The following is a 24,255-nucleotide window of genomic DNA, read 5'->3' on the forward strand; positions in this document are numbered from 1 at the left end:
AAGGAGACCATATGCATGTGTGAGTGACTGCGTGTATATATATATATATATATATATATATATATATACACATATAATAGCTTTGTCACCATAACAGGAGGGGGGCCCGGTCTCATTTCTTGCACAGGCACCGCAAGCTGTCAGCTTTTGCCCTTGAACTGAAGTATAAATTAGTATACATGTAACGTGTAGGAGCATAGTCATAATGGCCATTAAAAAGTACTAGAGGCTAGTACCTTCCTGATTGGGTACACCTTGGCGCTGGTGAGATGGCTTTTACACTTTTTTTTTAATCAAAATTAGTGTTTACTAAGTTCCCTATGTTATATACTGTATATGCACTATTGTTTTTTTAACTTTCTTACAGCAGGGTATATATTTATTTTGCTTCTATCTTAGGTTTTGTCAGTTTAGAAGTGTGGTGAGAAAGGCACCTTTACAGACATACTACTCATAACCTGAAAGAGTAAAAGTTAAGAGGTTTGGATTGAAGCCTAAAATGCTCCACCTGTTACTCAGGACCCGCCTAGATCTCTTTTGCCTATCAGCCAAGATTTAGACTATATTATAGCTTCTCTTCTCTGCTTCTCCTTGTCTTTGGACAAGACTTTTACACCTCCAACCAGCAAGCCTTACTTGTCTACTTTGTCTGCAGAGGTTAAGGTAAGTAAATTTTTTTCATACATTTTGCTGTTATGAAATACATATATGGGCTCTTACATAGCACATACTTTATATATATATATATATATATATATATATATATATATATATATATATATAGAGATTTTAGCTAAAACATGTGTTTTATTATTAGATATACTGTATAAGAAGTATCTAATTAATCACAAAACATAAAAGACGACACACCAGAACAATGGTAACAAATAGGTGCACATGGCATTGCAAGATGGGTACAATAGATTTAAGTTCTTTAAAATATTAGTTATAGCTATAGTGGCCAGAGCCTGCTTCATTATATATACAGTACAAACCAAAAGCATGGACACACCTTCTCATTTAAAGATTTTTCTGTATTTTCATGACTATGAAAATTGTAAATTCACACTGAAAACTATGAATTTTGCAACTGCACTTGGGAACACATTCAAAGTTTTCCCAATTTTTCGGACTGACTGACCTTTATTTCTTAAAGTAATGATGGCCACTCGTTTTTCTTTACTTAGCTGCTTTTTTCTTGCCATAATACAAATTCTAATAGTCTATTCAGTAGGACTATCAGCTGTGTATCCACCAGACTTCTGCACAAAACAACTGATGGTCCCAACACCATTTATAAGGCAAGAAATCCCACTTATTAAACCTGACAGGGCACACCTGTGAATGTTGATGCATACTGGTTGACTCACTTGGGTATGTATACAGTTTTTTATTCAATTGTACCCACAAGTGCTTGATTGGGTTGAGGTCTGGGGACTGTGGGGGCCAATCCAGCACCTCTACTTCATTGTCATTGAACTATTTATTCGCCAATCTTGACGTATGCTTAGCGTTGTTGTCCTGTTGGAAGACTGTCATCCTTTTCATACCCATAATATTTGGAGTGTACAAAGTAACTCGTTTTTGAGGATACGCACATATAGCTCAGCATTGAGACTACCATCGAACCTGGTCAAGTATCCAATGCCTGTGGCTGTGAAACAAGCCCATATCCTCCACCGAACTTGACATTTCCTTCAATTTCTCAATCCGTTAGCCCCTTTTTACCTCATATCTTTCAGACACATTTGTACCTATCAGAGCCTAGTCTATTGACTTACATGTCATCGCTCCAAATCATCCATTTTAAATCTTTAAATGTCTATGTTTCGCACTAGTTTACAAACTCAAACCGATGCGTCTTATGTTAATATTGAAGTTGAGGCTTCTTCACCTTTTTTCAGGCCACCATTCCAGACTTGTGTAATGTGCATCGCACGGTGCTTGCATCGATGCATTTTGTATTCTTCCAACTGTCATGGCACTCACATGATGCAGTTTGGCAATTTTCTTAGCCAAGAGACCACTATAGATGAGTTGGACGATGCTGTTTCTCCTTTCTTTGGAAATCGTCTTCATGGCTGCCCCTCGATTCGAGCCAATGACCTTTCATTTGGGAATCAACCTAATAACACACTGTGCTATTAGGGAACTTGAGAACAGGTTGTAATTTGTAGTATTCAGGAAGAAAAATATTTTTCCACCACCAGGAGCAAAACAGTAACAATGCAGTGGCATGACAAGAATCTGCATAACTAATCATATACTCAACAGTTTAAAATCAGATTTATATATGAGATAGCTAAGATGATTGTCTATAAAATGATGGTAGTCTCACGATCAAAGCAGTAGTGGATGGTGAGATATGGAGACTGAAAGTTAAAAGTTCAAAATATTCTCTTCACTGTATATAGGATGAAAAGCTCTTACCACCAATAATATGATGCACCATACATAGTTATCACATAGCCATGTTCCCCCAAAGCACGTTTTGCTTGTTTTGATCTCGCCTCCTCAGGAGGTATGGAAGGAAGCAAGAAGAAAACATGGGAAACGCGAGTTGGGGAGCATGTTTAAGTGGTAACTTTGTATTGTGAATCACATTATGGGTAAGAGCATTTTTTGCTATATACATATGAATGTGTACATGTATGTTTGTATATAGATAGATAGATAGATAGATATGTAGGCTCTGATCAATGTAACTAATATTTTAAACTTTATACAACTTACATCTATTCGTCACTATAGTTCTAGTGTATCATCTCTTATGTTTGTGATCAATTAAATAATTAAAAAATATATATATATAAGTATATCTAATAATAAATTACATTATTTAGCTAAAACCTCCTTTTTTTGCTCTTGTACACGATTTCTTTCGAGTTGCAACTTGCAATGTCACTATGTATCCGGTAGAATTTACATTATACTATATATATATATATATATATATATACACTCACTGGCCACTTTATTAGGTACACCTGTCCAACTTCTTGTTAACACTTAATTTCTAATCAGCCAATCACATGGCGGCAACTCAGTGCATTTAGGCATGTAGACATGGTCAAGACAATCTCCTGCAGTTCAAACCGAGCATCAGTATGGGGAAGAAAGGTGATTTGAGTGCCTTTGAACGTGGCATGGTTGTTGGTGCCAGAAGGGCTGGTCTGAGTATTTCAGAAACTGCTGATCTACTGGGATTTTCACGCACAACCATCTCTAGGGTTTACAGAGAATGGTCCGAAAAAGAAAAAAAATCCAGTGAGCGGCAGTTCTGTGGGCGGAAATGCCTTGTTGATGCCAGAGGTCAGAGGAGAATGGGCAGACTGGTTCGAGCTGATAGAAAGGCAACAGTGACTCAAATCGCCACCCGTTACAACCAAGGTAGGCCTAAGAGCATCTCTGAACGCACAGTGCGTCGAACTTTGAGGCAGATGGGCTACAGCAGCAGAAGACCACACCGGGTACCACTCCTTTCAGCTAAGAACAGGAAACTGAGGCTACAATTTGTACAAGCTCATCGAAATTGGACAGTAGAAGATTGGAAAAACGTTGCTTGGTCTGATGAGTCTCGATTTCTGCTGCGACATTCGGATGGTAGGGTCAGAATTTGGCGTAAACAACATGAAAGCATGGATCCATCCTGCCTTGTATGGAGCATCTTTGGGATGTGCAGCCGACAAATCTGCGGCAACTGTGTGATGCCATCATGTCAATATGGACCAAAATCTCTGAGGAATGGTTCCAGCACCTTGTTGAATCTATGCCACGAAGAATTGAGGCAGTTCTGAAGGCAAAAGGGGGTCCAACACGTTACTAGCATGGTGTACCTAATAAAGTGGCCGGTGAGTGTATATATAAATCTTAACCTGTAATATAATGCAATAGTTGTGCTGTATATAAAGAGAGATATAGAAGTACAAAATCCATCTTCATACTTTATCACACACAGATTATCATCATAAAAATGTGGAAAATGTTATATTTTGTTACGGTTATTGGAGTCTTCCTCCAAACCATCAATGGTCACCAATGGGACATAGAGAAGCTGGAACAATGTGAGTATTCTATTAAATCTTAGTAGTAGAGACAACTATTAAAACCTCGGCTGTCTGTATTACATACTGTTATGAAAAATACAATGTGCTTTTTAATTACTGTAATGGAATACAAAAAATCAATATGTGAGAAGGAAAAGGTATCGTAAGTTAGAGACACTGATGGGGAATGTAGACAGTTGGTAAACTTACAATAGTAGACGTTCTTGTAAAAGTCAGGGATGGATATAAGATGTATGGTAGGTTGTCGCTGTGTAGAAGGAGATGTTGTTTTTGATTAAATGAGGATTATCATACACTGATCATGATAGATAAGAATGGTAGACACAGTAAACTGATAAAGGTGAATAGAGAGAATGGTGAAGATAATGAGTGACATCAAATTTACCGTAACTCATGAATAGATTAATGAATTCCAGAAGTTTTACACAAACTTAATAAAAAGTAGAACGCTGTTGAGGGCCTGGGTGCTTAGACATAGTATTTTTGTGTCACATTATAGATAAAGTGCTGGTAAGGCATAGGAAACCTGATATCAGTGTTGAAAGTTATTACTGTGCTGGGTACGATCGGAGTGTGGCAGAGACAAGAAGGTGCACATCATTGTGTGGGTATTAGTAAGAAAACAAGGTGGAGTCCATGGTTGATAATACAACTGAGCATTTGTGCTAATAAATGGGTGGATAATTAAGCATGAATTATATAACTCAGGTAGGGTAAATTCAGAGAATATATGATGAAGGCGTGTTAATATGTTGAGGTGGATAACTTTTATATTTCTGAATCGGAGCCAACTTACCAGGTAAAACACTGATGGAAGAAAATTATTGGGTGTAAGGAAAGTTCAAGCAGTATAATTCACTGTTCGTGGTTACTAGTAAAACAGGTAACTTCTTAAATAAGCATTCCCATCAAAGTTTTTATTCTCTTAATATATTGCAATCATCATATTATATAGCAGAATAAGCTGAGTAGAAATCCAAAATGAGCAATTGTAAGCACACAGCGCTATATAATGATTGCAATATATTAAGAGGATAAAAACTTTGACAGGAGTTCTTTAAAGGTAAGAAAAAAAGTTTTTTTCTTTTTTCAGGAAGCATTGTACCCCCTCCCTTGTGCTGTCTTTGTTATTATGCCCAACAGAGGCGCTAGTGAATTTGTGGACCCACTGTGCCACAGGGCCGGGCCTGCCTAGTAAGGGGCATAGCTAAGTGGCTGCCAGGTATTCACTGGAGCTCCTGATGTTGGAGACAGACTGGGTTGCAGGTAGCCTTCAGGTAACACTCCTAGGCAGATCCCGGTACTGCAGCTGTTGACCCCAGTGCTCAGGTTCAAAAACACCGGTCTAGGATACTGGATCAGGGACTGGTCACACACGGACTAGGGGACAATGTTCAGGCCTGGCTGCATTGGGAACAGGGGACAACATTGAGTCACTGGCTACATGGCAAGCAGGGATTCGGGTTCAGGATACTGGCCGCACCGGAACCAGGGATTCGAGTTCAGGAGCCTGTCCACACAGGGACTAGGGATTCGGAATTAGGACACTGGCCACACCGGGACCAGTGATTTGGGGTCAGGACGCTGGCCACACGGGGACCAGGGATTTGGGTTCAGGACCATGGATGCAGCGGGCCCAGTGATTTGGAATCAGGACACTGGCCAATCTGGGACCAGGTGACCTCACACCAGCATTGGTAGAACACCACACTACCTAGTGACTAAACTCGCTGCTTGGCAATTCTCTAAGGGAAAGTGAGTCTTTCATAAAGGATGACACCCAGCCATTCAGCAGGTGCACACATTATGTTAAATGCATCTCAGCAACAGACTGAGGGTATTTAGCAATATTCTTTCTGCCCCTTTAAGAGCAGGGGGATGCGCATGCATCAGGCGTGGTGCCAGGAGCTGTGGTGCGCACCACATCAGGAAGCAGGATGGGGAACCAGGGCAAGGAGGGAGAAGGGGACACCATGCAGTGGTGCCGGCCATTGTGCTGCATTTGTTACTGCATGGCAGCCACTTTCACTTGGAAATGTGTAGGGCAAGGGTACCACTGATTCTAGACATTTTAGGCAACCCATTTACTACTGGAGCTGGCCATACACATGAGATACAGTACCAATCAGTCATATGATCATCTGTCTGACCACCATTTCTATTCTTTATCCATCATAAACATACATGCTTGGCCGAGTATGCATATTTAGTTCAATGGGGAGAAGGAAGTAAGCCACTGCCTAAAAATTCTGGCAGGGAGTTATTTCTATGGGAATCCTTCTTATCCTTAATTGGGAGTTGGAGAGTCCAACATACACATAAGATTGCTGTCTATCCCCAACAGTTTTTTGCTAAAATTTATCTTAATGTAGGTGAATGGCCAGCCTTACTGGGAATTAATACAGCTTTGTTTTCTATTTATTATAGGTCCATGTGAAAATAACGTAATAGAAGACTTTTTAGAGTCTGTGTCCAAAAATACTATTGAAATTGGTAATGGTCAAAAACTTAGGTAGGTATGATGTCTGCATCTTATATGTCTGAGAAAAGACAAAATTATCCGCACTTTATTAGGAAGATAGCAGTTTGTAAGGGACTTATTTTTTATTCCACCCTTAACAGCTATTATCACACCAGATGCCCAGAATTATAAATATACAGTATAACCCAATATAATCTTTGTAACACTAAAACATTAAATGTACAGCTAATATAATCTACAATTAAAAAGAGCTATAACTTCCTTACTTTACCTCGTATGCAATGTCTATTGAAAAATAACTTTTGCTGGGTTGATGCTTAGGTGGTTCAGATTTATTATCTGCACAAATGATGGCAGGTTTGTATTGTGAAACCAAATCCTTCATATTCTAAGCCTGACATACATTGTCGGACTTGGATCCCAAGGGTCCACCAGTGACATTGATTCTGATGGCCCACTGCTGAGCAACATGCAATATTAGCTGACCCTTGTTCACAAAATTACCAATGCCTGTATATAATAATGAAGTGGATAGTTGGTTAAATGAATGATCAGATGCTACCCTTATCTGTACTTGCTTCACTAAGTATACTGAGCCAAACACTGCTGTTATATTAGCATGGATGTCCACTCCAACACAGGGGCCCACTAGGGTATGCACCTATTCCCCTGTTTGCCAGTCCAAGCCTGCTGACACATATTGGTTAAAGGATCACCCACCACCTGGAAAACCTCTTCTCAATCACTTTGTTTCTCGCTTGTAAAATAATACCACTTATACTCAAATTCACTGCCACTGCAGTTCCAGGGTGTTGGCACTGGCTCTCCTGGGGCTTGCCTGATATTGTTATGTCACGTTATCCATGCGACCAATCAGCGGTTGCTTCACTCTCCACTTCTTTGGACGTTATTGACATTTGGATGAAACAAGCAATATGTTTGATCTCTCACTTCCTCCGGATGTCTGATTTATCGAAAGGAGGAGACAGTGAAGATGCCTTTGATTGGCCGCATGAACCACGTGACATAATGTCACATGAGCAAAACCAGCTGCTCCACCATTATAGAAGACCAACTTTCCACCCTACTCTCAAGATCACATCCCACCACTTGTGTACTTTTCATCCGATCCCATCCCACTTCATCCCAAACCTCACCACAGTCTTCATCCCAACTCTAACCCATCTCTTCAACATATCAATAACAACTGTTTTTCCCTCATGCTTCAAACATGCCTCAATCACACCTATCCTCAAAAGTCCTCCCTTGAGCCATCCTCTGTACTAAAAATTATGTATCTATCGTATTTTTCGGACTATAAGACGCACCCCAAATTTTCAGAAAGAAAGTGGGGGGAAAAAAATAATGCGTCAAATGGGGTCCATCTTACAGTCCTGAATTAATCTTACCCAGGTGGGATCGGCAGTGCAGGTGGCAGCAGGAGTTGGGCGATTCTTCAGGTGGTCCGACCATCCCAGCATGGTGAGGCAGTTTCAGCAGTGCCCGGTGTTGTGCAGGGCTCTGGGGACATGGTGCGGCAGTTTCTGTGGTCCTCGGTGCTGCAGGGGGCTCCGGCAACATTATGTGAAAGTCCGAAGCCCCACAGTTCTATAGCCTTGCCTTGATGCTGTGGAATCCAGGAAAATGGCCACTTGGAGTCGGCGCATGTGCAGATTGAGATCTAAGCCGAGATCTAAATCTGCGCATGCGCTGCCTCCAGCGGCCATTTTCTCAGAGGCCTGATTGATTCCCCAGGCGCAGATTGAGAGCTCAGCAACGAGATCTCGTCCCGAGATCTTGGGAGACGAGATCTTGGAACCGAGATCTGAATTTGCACATGCGCTGCCTCCGGCGGCCATTTTCTCGGAGGCCTAATTGATTCCCCAAGCGCAGATTGAGATCTCGGCAACGAGATCTCATCCCGAGATCTTGGGAGATGAAATCTCGGAACCGAGATCTGAATTTGCACATGCGCCGCCTCCGGCGGCCATTTTGCCGGACGCCGCAGCATCAAGGCAAGGGAATAGAACTGCGGGGCTTCGGGCTTTCACATAATGGTCACCGCACCATGTCCCCGGAGTCCCGCACAACACCGAGGACTGCCGAAACTGCCACACAGAACCGAGCATCGCTGAGTGGGAGCAAGATCACCACAAACTTTAAGTACTTTGCGACCATAAGACGCACCCCCATTTTCCCAAAAATGCATTCTATGGTCCGAAAAATATGGTAGCTATTGCCCAATATCACTTCTCCTCTTTGCCTCAATACTACTGGAACAACATGTCCATTTCGAACTGTCCTCTCATCTCTCTTCCTGCTCCCTCTTTGATAGTCTGGCTTTCGGCCGCATCACTCTACTGAAACTGCCCTAACTAAAGTCACCAATGACCTGCTGACTGCCAAAGCCAAGCGACACTACTCTATCCTTCTCCTGGACCTGTCCTCTGTCTTTGACACAGTGGATGACTCCCTATTACTACAGACCCTCTCATCTCTTGGCATCACAGACATGGCCCTATCTTGGATTGCATCATACCTAAAAGATCGGACATTCAGTGTCTCCCACTCACACACCACCTCCTCACCTCGCCCACTATCTGTCGGAGTCCCGCAAGGTTCAGTCCTAGGGCCGCTGCTCTTCTCCATTTACACCTTCGGCCTGGGACAGCTCATAGAATCTCACGGCTTGCAGCATCACCTCTATGCTGATGACACACAGATCTATCTCTCTGGACCAGATATCACCTCCCTACTAACCAAAATACCACAATGTCTGACTGCTATTTCATCCTTCTTCTCTGCTAGATTTCTAAAACTTAACATGGACAAAACAGAATTCATCATCTTTCCCCCATCTCACTCGACTCTCCCAGCAAACCTATCCAATAAAGTAAATGGCTGCTCACTCTCCCCAGTACCACAAGCTCGCTGCATCGGTGTAATCCTTGATTCTGATCTCTCCTTTAAACCACATATCCAGGCCCTTTCCACCTCCTGCTGACTTCAACCCAAAAACATCTCCTGTATCCATACATTCCTCAACCTAGAATCTGCAAAAACTCTAGTGCATGCCCTCATCATCTCCCGTCTTGACTACTGCAACCTCCTGCTGTGTGGCCTCCCCTCTAACACTCTCGCACCCCTCCAATCTATCTTAAACTCTGCTGCCCAACTAATCCACCTATCCCCCTGCTATTCCCCGGCCTCTTTTCTCTGTCAATTCCTTCACTGGCTCCCCATTACCCAGAGCCTCCAGTTCAAAGCCCTAACCATTTCATACAAAGCCATCCACAAACTGTCTCCTGCATACATCTGTGACCTCGTCTCCCGGTACCTACCAGCACACAACCTCCGATCCTCACAAGATCTCCTTCTCGATTCCCCTCTTATCTCTTCTTCCCGCAATCGCATACAAGATTTCTCCCGTGCATCCCCCTCCTCTGGAATTCTCTACCCCAACATATTAGACTCTCACCTACTGTGGAAACCTTCAAAAGGAACCTTAAGACCTACCTCGTCTGACAAGCCTACAACTTTCAGTAACCACGGATCCACTAAACTGCTACACGACCTCTCTCCTCCTGTACCAGTTGGGACTTGTATTGATTAAGATTATTGTACTTGTTTTTTATTATGTATACCCCTCCTCACATGTAAAGCGCCATCGAATAAATGGCGCTATAATAATAAATAATAATAACAATAATAATGAGCCCTGGGAGACCCAGTGCCAACATTGCTGGAATGGTGCCCACATTGGAGGTGAGTATAAGTGTTATTATTTCACAGGGGAAAACATTGAGAAGGGGTCACTGATTGAGAAGGGGTTGTCTGAGTATTGGACAACCCTTTTAAATTATCTCTGACAACATTAGAAATCTGAAAAATTTTACTATCAGCACCGCTTTCTATCATAGAATTCACAATTACAATCAATAAAACCTATTGGGCATATGAACATGGAAATTTACAGCTTAAATTATCAACATAAAATAAGTATGTGAACCTTGCCATTTGTTTCCATCACCCTACCTCCTCTCATTAGGATACCCAATAGTTCCTCAACCATCTATTTTATTTGATTGGGAAGGAGAGAGAAAATTGGGGCTCCCAATGGAAAACAAACTTGCTGATAGAGTGGGGACAATTAGTATTTGATACACTGCCGATTTTGCAACTTTTCCAACCTACAAAGAATGGAGAGATCTGTAATTTGATTGTAGGTACACTTTATCTGTGAGAGACAAAATCTAAAAATAAAAAGCAAAAAATCACATTGTATTATTTTTAACCTTCCTGACCAGGCCAAATTTTTTAAATCTGACAAGTGTCACTTTATGTGGTAATAACTATGGAATACTTCAACGGATCCCACCGATTCTGTGAATGTTTTTTCGTGACATATTGTACTTCATGTTAGTGGTAAATTTTGTTAGATATGATTTGCGTATATTTATGAAAATAAAATTTCCCAAAATTTAGCAATTTTCAAGTTTTACATTTCTATGCCCTGAAATTGGAGAGTTATGTTACACAAAATAGTTAATAAATAACATTTCCCACATGTCCACTTTGCATCAGCACAGTTTTTGATACATACTGTAATTTATTTTTGCTAGGAAGTTAGAAGGGTTCAAAGTTGATTAACAGTTTCTCAATTCAATTTTTCAACTAAATTTACAAAACCATTCTTTTAGAGACCACATCACATTTGAAGTACCTTTGAGGGGTCTATATAACAGAAAATACCCAAAAGTGACACCATTCTAAAAACTGCACCTCTCAAAGTCACCAAAACCACATTCAAAAAGTTTATTAACCCTTCAGGTGCTTCACAGGAATTAATGAAATGTGAAAGCAAAAAATGAATATATTACTTTTTTCACAAAAATGTTGGTTTAGTTCCAAATTTTTTTACTTTCACAAGGGTAACATGAGAAAATGGACCATAAAAATTCGTTGTGCAATTTCTTCTGAGTACACCGATACCTCATATGTGGGGGAAAACTACTGTTTGGGCACATGGCAGGGCTCGGAAAGGGAAGCAGCACTATTTGACTTGGAATGCATGGAATCAAGAGCAGACGCCACGTTGCGTTTAGATAGCCCCTCTAAACACTGGAAACCCCCAACAAGTGACCCCATTTCGGAAACTACAACCCTCAAGAATTTTTACCTAAGGGTATAGTAAGGATTTTTAACCCAAAGATACCAGACAGATTTGATAAAATTAGGTTGTTATTTTGAGTAAGTCGCCATTAGTGTTCAGTGAAAGTGCTCGCTATTCGAGTTCGCATCAGGGTGCCCCAATGTGCACCAAGTATCACAGGTGCTTGAGCAACCCTGATGCAAACTCGAGTAGCGAGTACTTGCGCTAAACACGAGTTGTTATATCGTCATCATTTTTTTTCATCTTTTTAAAAAACCTAACTCCAATGCTAACCCTAAACCTAGACAAGCCCTAATCCATCCCTAACCCTAGCCCAACCATAACCCTAGACTAACCCCAACCTCAACCCTCTCTCTCTCCTCTGACATGTGTATCATGTAGGAAAAGAGAGAAATGTTTTCAATAGTTTGCAGACTTTTTTTTCTTTAATAACGGCGATCACATGATAGGGGTTCGGAAAAACTGGAGATTTATCAACACTGGGGGCGCTATAACCTTATTGCCGAACACCGTTTTAAAATGGCAATAAGAGAATAAGGCCCCTTAATGGCAGCCATTTTAATGCGCTTCGGTGGTCTGTAAGAGGTTAAATAATTAAATTGCCTTTTATTGCATGAAATAAGTATTTGATCACCTACCAACCAGCAAAAATTCGGACTCTCAAAAACCTGTTACTTTTTCTTTAAGAAGCCCTCCTACTCTGCACTTATTACCTGAATTAATTGCACCTGTTTGAACTTGTTACCTGTATAAAAGACACCTATTCACACACTCAATCACACTCCAACCTCTCCACCATGGCCACGACCAAAAAGCTGTCTAAGGACACCATGGACAAAATTGTAGACTTGCACAAGGCTCGGAAGGTCTACAGTACAATAGGCAAGTAGTTTGGTGTAAACTGTTGGCACAATTATTACGAAATGTAAAAAACACAAGATTTTGAAGGGAGGATGGATGGAGTCATGTATCGTGAGATTTTGGTCAACAACCTCCTTTCCTCAGTAAGAACATTGAAGATGGGTCACGGCTGGGTCTTCCAGCATGATAATGACTGGAAATACACAGCCAGGGTGACTAAGGAGTGGCTCTGTAAGAAGCATTTCAAGGTCCTCGAGTGGCTTAAAGATCTGGAGAAGATCTGTATGGAGCAGTGTGCCAAAATCCCTGCTGCAGTATGTGCAAACTTGGTTAGGAACTACAGGAAACATCTGACCACTGTAGTTGCAAACAAAGGTTTCTGTACCAAATATTAAGTTCTATTTTTTTATTCTATCAAATATTTATTTCACACAATAAAATACAAATTAATTATGTAAATATCATACAATGTGATTTTTGTGAATTTTTTCTAAGATTCTGATTCTCACAGTTGAAGTATACCTATGATAAAAATTACAGACCTCTCCATTCTTTTTAGGTGGGAAAACTTGCAAAATCGTCAGTGTATCAAATACTTACTTTCCCCACCATATGTAAGAATTGGTCAGAGGAGATGAATTCAGAAAAAAAGCAAAATGTAACTGAAAGGGAAAAACCTGCACATCATGGTGTGCCATTTTTCCCCTGTTTTTAAACTTTTTAATTGTATATTACAGATTACTGTTATGGCAATTAAGTAATGAGGACTGCGCAGTCCATGTTCAGGATGAATCTCCACAACCTGGACAAATAGAAATCAGTATGGCGTATAGTGGAAATGTGCATATTGAAGAAATGGGTGAAAGTGACGATGCGGAAGACCAACAAACAAGTGATGAAGAGCAGCAAAGAACAATAGATATTGGACAACAGCAAGAATTTGGGGACATTGGACAACAGCATGTGGACATCGGACAACAGCAAGAAGTTGGAGACATTGGACAACAAGTAGATATTGGGCAACAGCAAGAAGATGGGGACATTGGACAACAGCAAATGGATATCGGGCAACAGGAAGAAGATTGGGACATTGGACAACAGCAAGTGGATATCGGGCAACAGCAAGAAGATTGGGACATTGGACAACAGCAAGTGGATATCGGACAGCAGCAAGAAGTTGGGGACATTGGACAACAGCAAGTGGATATCGGGCAGCAGCAAGAAGATGGAGACATTGTACTACAGCAAGTGGATATCGGACAGCAGCAAGAAGTTGGGGACATTGGACAACAGCAAGTGGATATCGGGCAGGAGCAAGAAGATGGAGACATTGTACAACAGCAAGTGCCTATCGGACAACAGCAAGAAGTTGGGGACATTGGACAACAGCAAATGGATATCGGACAACAGCAAACAGCTGACGATATTGGATCAACGCAAGATGCATATATTGAAGACATGCTAGCAAGTATAGATTTAGAACAATTGCAACAAGGTATTGAACAAGTGCACGATGTGGATCTTGGACAAGAGCAAACTAATATTGGACAAGAGCAGTAAGTAAAACTGAATTCAATAGTTTTGTTACCTTTGAATACAAGCAAGCAGAGAGAATATGGAACTCTCAGCCGCATGATATAATTGTAGATTTACTGAAAAAGTGCACAGAGGGCCTGGATATCTTTCTTGAAAAATTTAATATTACAATTTATGGGCACTAGATTCTCTGATAAGACGTTGAGCCAGTGAACTAGTTTGATATGACGTTGGGAACGAATTTTACAATATTCATGTTAAAAAAAATTAAAATAAAAAATAGGGATATACTTACCTTCTGATGGCCCCCAGAGTCCTCCCGGCTCTCAGCGGTGCACGCGGCGGCTTCCGTTCCAAGGGATGATTTGCGCGAAGGACCTTTGTGACGTCACGGTCGCATGACCGCGATGTCATCTCAGGTGATTCGCGCAATGCATCCCTGGGTATGGAAGCTGCCGCGTGCACTGCTGAGAGCCAAGAGGACTCCGGGGGCCATCAGAAGGTAAGCATATCCCTATTTTTTATTTTAATTCTTTTTTTTACATGAATATTGTACCCAGGGCCTGGAGGAGAGTCTCCTCCAGACCCTGGGAACCATCCGGGACCGCTCCCTGCCCCATATGCGGCGACCTCAGAGCTCCGCACACGCCGTATAAGACGACAACCAGAGTATAAGACGACCCCCGACTTTTGAGCAGATTTTCAGGGGTTAAAAAGTCATCTTATATGCCAGAAAATACGGTAGTTTACCTAAGGCATGTACAGAGCATTGAGTTTGTAGGACACTATTTACTTTCAAATTTTGGTGGGCAACAGGTATTGTTCAATTTCACACCTTGGTCGGCCAATGTTTATTTTTTATATATCACTAATTTAATTAAACTGTACTAATCCCAACTGCCATGCTAATGTGAGGAGACCATTACAATACGGTTTAAAATTGGGAAAATCACAAAATTAAATGGGTTTCACATACTGATGTACCTGGGTTTTTTTCACTGAAAAAAATACGCGGCAAAACCTGCACCTGCTCTTTTACTGCATTTTTGCACTTACTCTTTGCTTTCTATGGGTGAAAAATGCTGCAAAAATGCTGACAAAAAGTGACATGCTGCCGTTTTGAAAAACACAGCAGTTTTCCAAATCTGTCAGAAAAAAAAACAATATCTGCAGGAGTTTTCTGAAATCTAGCAAATTCTGCTGATATTGTAAAACACAGCTAAAAATTGACATTAAAAAATGCAGCAAAAACACAATGTGTGAACATAGCCTATGATTCTATTATATTAAATATGAGGGTCCTGGCTATGGTATAAGATAGAGCTATGATGCTCTCTTTCTGGTAGGTCACTATGGTTTATCACTAGTGATGAGCGAGTGTACTCGTTGCTCAGGTTTTCCCGAGCACGCTTGGGTGGTCTCCGAGTATTTGTTAGTGTTCGGAGATTTAGTTTTCATCACAGCAGCTGAAAGATTTATAGCTAATAGCCAGCCTAAGTACATGTGGGGGTTGCCTGGTTGCAAGGGAATCCTCACATGTATTCAAGTTGGCTAGTAGCTGTAAATCATTCAGCTGCCGAGATGAAAACTAAATCTCCGAGCAGTCATAAATACTCGGAGACCACCAAAGCGTGCTCTGGAAATCCCGAGCAACGAGTATACTCGCTCATCACTATTTATCACTAATTTTATTAAAATGTTAAGTTTTGCATAATATCAAAATATAAGAAGATTCTGAAAACATTTTTGAATCCACAGGTCAGAACTATCTGATGGCTCATATTTAGAAACTGGGGGTGAGAAGGACTATTCAGCCAAGTTTTCCTTCATAGTGGATGTGAATACAGGAACACTCTCAGACTCTACAGGACCTATGTGAGTTTACTTTATTAACAGGTTCTGAAAAACACTGAATACACAATTTTGAATCGTGGAGTGACTCTCCAATATTCTCTTACTGTTTCTTCTTTTAAATTAGGGTACTTGACTGTAGGTAAAGCTTTTTTACAAGAACAATCAGTAATAATGGCAAAGTGAAAATTACCATTGTTCATTGAAGATGATTAATTGATATTTAATAATGAAGTAAACGGCTTCCCGATGTGCAATCAATTAGTACATCACATGTCAGATGCCGCTACTATGGAGCTGAGCCCCCGCCATTCCAGGGAGATGTCGACTGTATTACATGGCATTTGCAGGGTGCCAGTGGGTTGTCAATGCAATGGCAGCCAGGGGCCTGCTGAAGGCCTCCCGGGCTGCCATAGTAGTCCTTTTATGAATGTAATTTTCACTATATACCAGAGTATTGCAATATATACAAGAAACTATGACATTACCCAGGTTCAGTAAGACAAGTAAAAAATAAAAAAGGCTTTTAAAAATAAAAGAAAAAATTACAAAACTTCAAATCGCCCTCTTTGCACCATGTAATAATGAAATAATCTAAGCAGATTTGGTAACATCACATCCATAAAAGTCTGATCTATCAAAATAGAAAATTAAGTAACCTGTATGTTAAACTTCGTAAAGAAAAAAAAAAATTACAAAATAACAGAATTGCGTTATTTTTGGTCAACGCACCTCTTTAAAAAATGCAGTAAAAAACTCTTAAAATGTCATACTGTATGTACCTCAAAATGGCATCAATAAAAATGTCAACTTGCCGCACAACAACTCCTGCTGAAGGGCCATTGAAAAATGAAAAAGTTACGAGTAACAGAAAATGTCAACACAAACTATGTATTTTTTTTTTCAAATTTGTTTTCACCACTTTAAATAAAAATTAAAAAAGATTGTTATCACTGTAATTTAGTCATGACTAAGACTTCCTAGTGCAGTCGAAACGCGTCGACAGGGTAATGTCGACGATGTAAATTTTTCTTTTATATGCACCATATTTTCTTTTGAAAAAGAAAAAGAAAAGGAAAATCCAATCCTGTTGAGCCGAACTCCAATTTTTTCTATTATCACCGTCATTGTACAGACCTGAGAAATTGTGTTGCCAGGTCACTTTTACTATATAATGAGCACTGTAAAAAAATAAAATGCAAAAAAAAAAAAATGTGTTCACCATTTCAACTCACTTAGATGTTTTTTCCCCATTTTCAGTACATTGTACTGTTAAATAAATGTAACCCCTTACTGACCAGGCCAAATTTTTGAAATCTGACCAATGTCACTATAGGGGTTAATAACTCTGGAATGCTTCAACAAATTCCAGTGATTTTGAGATTCTTTTTTCAAGGCACATTATAATTTATGATAATGGTAAATTTAGATTGATATGTTTTATGTTTATTTATTAAAAATATCAGAAATTTGACAAAAAATTTAGAAAAAAAATTGCAATTTTCAAACTTTGAATGATTACCCCTTTAATCCAGATAAGTCATACCACAGAAAAATATTAATAAATAACATTTCCCACATGTCTGCTTTACATCAGCACCATTTGTAAAATGTTATTTTATTTTGTCGGCCTTTTAGCAGGTTTAAAAATGTAGCAGTAATTTGTAATTTTTCAAGGAAATGTACAAAATTTATATTTTAGAGGGACCTATCTAGATTTCAAGTGACTTTGGAAGTCCTATGTATTGTAAAACCTCTAAAAGTGATACCATTTCAAAAACAGCACCGCCGACATTTTGATAACTTCTACCAGGTAGTTTATTTATCCTTCAGGTGATTTTCGGGATTTAACGCAAAGTGGCAGGACAGGAATGAAAGTGTATTTTTACCACTTAAATGTCGCTAACTTCTGAACAGGCCACTGTAGCTGGTAGACTCTAAGGGTACCGTCACACAGTGCCATTTTCATCGCTACGACGGCACGATTCGTGACGTTCTAGCGATATCGTTACGATATCGTTGTGTCTGACACGCTACTGCGATCCGGATCCCCGCTGAGAATCGTACGTCGTAGCAGATCGTTTGAAACTTTCTTTCTTTCGTCTAGTGTCCCGCTGTGGCGGCATGATTGCATCGTGTGACACAGGTTGTATACGATGTGCGCACAGTAAACAATGGCTTCTACATCGCAAATACGTCATGAAATTATCGCTCCAGCGCCGTGTATTGCAACGTGTGACCGCAGTCTACGACGCTGGAGCGATAATCATACGACGCTGCAACGTCACGAATCGTGCCGTCGTAGCGATGAAAATGGCACTGTGTGACGGTACCCTTAGGCCGCTAGTTGGTCATTTATTGCTATAGCAAACATCAGGGCCACACAATCATGATCTCATGGTGCCGATGGGCTTAAAGAGGAAGCCCCCACACTCTGTTAACCATATATATGATGTAGTCACTATTGACAGCAGCATCTAAGGGGTTAAATGACCATAGTCGGTGCCAACATTGATCGTGGCTGATACAGCAAATTGTCAGCTATAGTGTACAGCCGACAGCTGCTGGATTGTCACCTGTATGGGGAGGCTATTCTCTTATATCTCAGGTCAGTAAAAAGACGTATTGGCGGGCATTAAAGGGTTTTAAATCTACAACTTGTCCCATGAAATTGAAATCCTCATATGATTATGTCAACTGGAAAATAAAACTTATAGGGAAGAAAAAATTGAAGTGCAAAAACAAAAAAATTCCTGGAAACGAAGAGATAAATATAAAACCAACCTCGGTGAATCCTTGAAGTAGTGTTGTATATAGATAACTCATGTCTACAACATCAGTCTCCATCTCTCATACCACGTTTCTCATCTATTATTCCCTAGTAGGATAAACAGAAGGAAGCGGGAGCTCATGCCCTTTAAAACAGTTATAATTAATATAACAATTAACAAGTAAGTACTGATATTATTGGGTTAACATGGTAATGGCGCTAGGAATTGCAGATTTATTTCCTCCAATTCTTTCTCTTCTAGTGATCAGAAGCCAGATTCTAATGACGGCACAAGAAATGATCAGATAAAATCTCTGGTAAGGTTTAGTCCTGTAGACAAATAATAACTACTCTTAAGAATCATCTGGACATGACAGGGTCCATTTTCAAAAAGATAAGTGTTGTAAATAGAGATACTTCTTTCGGAGTGTTACAACAATAACTTTCAGAAGTTGTCTGTAATTGTTTACATCTTCTTCGAGTATCTTACCCACCAAAATCCTTTGCCAGTATTGTCCACAGACTGTAACACACATGGTCTATGGCTGTTTCACACATTCTTTTTTGAGGCCTTGAGAAAGTGTGTGTGATGCAAAACTCTCATGGGACAAGGTTCCTGTGGCTTGGGAGCATTGCCAGTCGGAATGGCCTACATGGGAATAACATGTAGACACCTAAAGAGCTTTGACTACAGTAGTGCCAGCGAATATAGCAGTGTCTCATTTCTTTTGATGAGTGTAAGAAAATTGTATATTTAGGGCCCCTTCACACTGGTCGATTCTGCTACGATTACGACGCATTTGCGTCATATTCGACATCGCAGTACGAGCTCGTAGCCAGCGGTCACACTCTACGATGTTAACGCTTTTTCTGACGTAGTTGCGATGTGAACGTCACGCGTCGCAATCGTACGCTACCCTTCACACCGCCATAGTCCTACGACTCCGAGCGTGACGTATTACCAGCATGGGCGTGCTAAAACGTCACGCCCAATCAGGAGACAGGTATGCGGAAGCCCAACCCACGTAGTCGCATTACGAGCTCGTATGACCGCCGTCACATACTACGATTTCGACCGCCACAGCGAGACATTTACGACGAAAGAAAGTTCTGCTCTTTCTTTCACATCGTACGATGCTGGGCTGCGTCGCAGATCGTAACGCCATGTCACACTTTGCAACCTCGGAACGAGGACGGATAAACGTCACAAATCGAACGCTCGTTCAGACTTTGATTGCACAGTGTGAAGGGGCCCTTACATCTCATTGATTAAATAACTTTCCATTTTTCAACAGTTAAAAAAGAGCTTGAAGGAATACTGGATGTCAATGGCCTTGTGCTTATGTAAGAATCATTCAGAAATGTTATCTTATCTTGATAATGAAAAATGATTAGTACCTGTTAATTGGTATAGTAGATATACCGTTAGTACATAAGTTTTTTTGGGGGTTATCAATTTTTAAAAAATGATACTGAGAGTACAGTGGCCAAAAAACTGAGAAATGCGCCACTTTAGAACGAGGCAGAGTTGTGGATGACGACTAGGAAATGTAAGTGACTGATTAGTGTTAGTTTTAACTTTGTTTTCCCAGAAACAAATTTAAAGAGATTGTTCCACCTAGAAGAGTGATCGCGCGTTCTGAATTTCCGATAGTAGAAGATCCCTTTTCATGCACGATAATTTCTTGAGCTCCTATATAAATTAATAGAAACAGATGATCATCTCTCCATTCCTGACAGCATGCACTGGGGTCCTCGTTTTTAAAATAATCTAAGAGATATTTATGGCATATATTGTTGATAAATGTCCCAGGAAATGGCTAGTTCCATGAAGCTCAATATGTCCCTAAAGTTTCCTTAAACTGAATGTTTTGATTTTACAGTTTCTTTGGACTTTTAATAAGGCCCGTGCTGATCATGACAACTGAGTAGCATTATCTTGATTTGGGAGGCATAATGGGACATATTAGGTTATTATTATACCTAGTTCAGGTTCCAAGGCGTCATAGCAGGATTCTTCTTCGTCCTTTCAATATAAGCCATTGCCATGTAACAGCACTTCAATGTGCCACTAGTATAAATATCAATGGCAGGATCAACATCAACATTTTCAACCATTTCTAAAGATATCTATAGATATAATATAGAAGACATGTCACGTGCTAAATAAAATAGTTAAATATCTTGTAAAAATTCCTGAGCTCCTCTGTTTCTGCCTCTTTTTTGCACTGCACCACTCCACTGCAGACATATTCACATTTTGGAGCATCTGGAGCGCACTGTGAGAAATCTCTTCTTACAGTCCAACTGGCTTCTCTAGGTCATGCACTTTCATCCATCTCTCCTGTATGCTGCCAATCTCAGGTCAGCAGTTTATCTAACAGTAGATCAGTCTCAGCTGAGCTGAGATTAGCAGTGTCTGTATGGCTGGGGTGATGACCGCCCTCAGAAAAGGAACACTGAAAAAACGCACAGTTGGACTGCAAAGCAGAGATTTCATGTAGTGTGCCCTAGATGAAACAAATGTGAGAATGTCAGTGCCTCTTATTGGCTGTAGCAATCCTAAAAGTCAAAATCGACACTTTAACGAGCCTTGCCACATGACTTAGGATAAGAAGCCAAACCAAACACTCAATTTGCAGAAATGTATTTTGAGATGTTTGCCCCTCCTGTTTGAGAGGTTTCTGACAAAGGGTCTAAGGGGGAACGCTTCTCCTTGAGGAGAGTGCCACATCAATGCTTCTATCCAATCAGTGACAGTGATGGGCGAGCATGCTTAGTACTGCTCGATACTCGATTGAGCATCTGGGTGCTACATTGAGTATCAAGCAGTGCCGAGTATTTTGTTGTGCTTGAATGCTCAGGTTCCATAAGAAGCTTATTTCAATTATCTGAGCCAAGTGTAAGGGTCAGACTGGGTGGTAGCCGTGGCTGAGGTAAAAGTCTCCTGCACATCCTGGGGCTTCCTGTAATGCACTGCACGTTCTCCTCAGCCGAAGTAGAATAAACACAGTCACAGTCCCATTGAACACTTGAACAATAAACTTTACTAAAGACGGGCACATAACGGTTCTCTTCAGCATTTACAGCAGGCTTTACATTAAACAATTTCCTTGCTGTCCTGTCTCTTCTCTGACCTTGTCAGCATTTATATCTGCCAATTCTTCTCCAAAGCACCCCCTCTCTCTGACAGGTGCACTCCCGTCAGGGCTGGAGTCGGATGAACTAAGACCATGCAGAGCGGACCGTCCATCATCCGCGCTGGGTACTGCGAGCGTCACTTCCCATTGCTTTTCAGCCACACTCTCTGCCTCACCCAGTTGCATCGCCTCTTCCAACCAGTTAGGATCTCTGAGACTGTCGGGCGGTGAACTTTCCACTTCAGAAAGCGAAGCCAATGGTTCTTCTTCTTCACAAATGGGAACTGGGGGAGTGCGCATACTAGGAACACCTCTTCTTCCCTCTTGGGTTGGTCTTTGTGGACAGCACCTTTGGATCCAGTTTGGAGTGTCACCAGACTCGCCTCCACATGCCTGACCAATGCAGACATCTCACCGTAGACATTTGACACCCTCTCCATCTCTTCTCGGCGCCCAACGTCGTGGCTCTGTCTGGCTTTGAGTGCGGTTGCTCTCTCTTCGCCGTATCATTTCTCCCAGGGACGATGTTCTCTCCAATTGGCAGGACCTTCGGAGGAATGAGCAAACATTCCCTGTCGTCAGTGGGTTTCCTGTAATGCACTGCACGTTCTCCTCAGCCGAAGTAGAATAAACAGAGTCACAGTCCCATTGAACGCTTGAACAATAAACTTTACTAAAGACGGGCACATAACGGTTCTCTTCAGCATTTAAAGCAGGCTTTACATTAAACATTTTCCTTGCTGTCTCCATCTCCTCTCTGACCTTGTCAGCATTTAATATATATCAGGCTTTACACAGCTTATTCTCTTTCTCTGCCTTTCCTTCATCTTTACTAAGCTCGCTTCCGGAACAGACCGTGCCTATCAGTCCTCCAGCGTCCTCGGTGCCCAGTCTTACTTTAGCAGGGATTCCTCTAAACCATTTGGCCCTGGTCCCGAGTACATCCATCCACTTAGCAAGCCGCCACATTGCGAGTGACCTGTCCGTACTGCTTAGTTCTTTTCTCCCTGGCAGCCACAGTCCCACTTATACTGCGCTGTTACGGACTCTATCAATGCCCTTCTTCTCTCTCGTGGCCTTCCTGGCCCCGATGCTGCCTGACTGGACCTTGGACTTCTGCAGAGCTGACTGCCCTGACAGGGTGCTCCCACCCAACTGATTCAAATTCTCAGCTGTTCTGAACCCTAACTGCCATCTAGTGGTCAAACTAGGGAACTATGCTCTCCCTAATATCTTGAAACAATACACCATTTAAGAGTATAAATAAACATTACTCATAACATGTTCATGGTAACCCCCTTACACAGGCACCGCACAAGAGAGAGAGAGCCAAAGTGCTCTGGAAAAATGCTCGAGTTTGCCACTCACTTTTATTATGATCACTACTCGAATAAAGAACTTCGGAGCATCCGACGTGCCTGATTCGGGTACCTAGCACCTGAACATTTCAGTGCCCGATCAACACTAGTGACAATGTAATATGTTATTTGAGTGGTGTTTTTTGTTTATATTTATATTTAATATCACAGTATTTTGGTATTTTTCTTACAGTTGATGTTCAAGAATGAGCAAGTGAAAATCACGTTTTATATAAACTGGATGGAGTCCAAAATCTCTTCAACTGAAACAGCTTTGATCCTTAACACATGAGTTGAGTGTTTGTAAAAATATCTTTACTCCTTTTCTTTCTACTCAAATCAATAAGCCAATATAAAAGGATCATTAAAACATCAAATAAATCAATGATTTTACACCAGTCTCAGTGTTTTTGTGTGACGATGCACCAATCCATTTACTTCTTGAAGGCTTAGATGGATGCTTGATGATTCGTGAATTGAACGCATCTCCTGGACCAGTACCAGTACACCACCCTAGCCACTCAGACACCCAGCAGTCTCCAGGTACAAGCAATGTCACGTGACAACTTAATCTAATCAGCGGCTACTGATCAGCAGCAGCCATCATATGAAATTCTTTATGCCAGGAGACTGGTGAAGAACCAAGCGGCCAGTGTGGAGGACCAGCACTTGGTCAAACTGAGAGCACAGTTCTTACTGCAGGTTTTTTTTGTTTGGAATTCCTCTCTTGAGACACATACACAATAATTTTTAAAGTATGGGAAACCCTTTTAAAAGTGACTTCCTCGAACAGATTTATATGCTGATAACAGGCTATTGTTTCTGGGGGATGTTATATAAACTATAGCAGTGATAGCGAACCTTTAAGAGACCAAGTGCCGAAACGGCTACCCAAAACCCACTTACTTATCAGAAAGTGCCAATACGGCAATTTAACATCACATCATAGAAGACCTGCAAAATACCCCTTCTTACACACACACACACTACCCCTCTGCAAAATACACACACTGCCCC

General features: G+C 41.0%; 1 protein-coding gene across 1 annotated transcript; it reads left to right on the forward strand.

The window, feature by feature from the left end:
* Window positions 1-500: 500 nt before the first annotated feature.
* LOC143764926 (uncharacterized) lies at window positions 501-23,635 on the forward strand. The gene is made up of 9 exons (XM_077251045.1): window positions 501-663; window positions 3,959-4,064; window positions 6,495-6,579; window positions 13,321-14,139; window positions 15,878-15,994; window positions 18,853-18,921; window positions 19,003-19,057; window positions 20,036-20,084; window positions 23,432-23,635. The coding sequence occupies exons 2-9, from the start codon at window positions 3,974-3,976 to the stop codon at window positions 23,446-23,448; spliced, it is 1,302 nt and encodes a 433-aa protein (XP_077107160.1). The 5' UTR covers window positions 501-663; window positions 3,959-3,973; the 3' UTR covers window positions 23,449-23,635.
* The last annotated feature ends 620 nt before the right edge of the window (window positions 23,636-24,255 follow it).

This window comes from Ranitomeya variabilis, chromosome 4 (genome assembly GCF_051348905.1).
Source record: "Ranitomeya variabilis isolate aRanVar5 chromosome 4, aRanVar5.hap1, whole genome shotgun sequence".
NCBI classification, from domain to species: Eukaryota; Metazoa; Chordata; class Amphibia; order Anura; family Dendrobatidae; genus Ranitomeya; species Ranitomeya variabilis.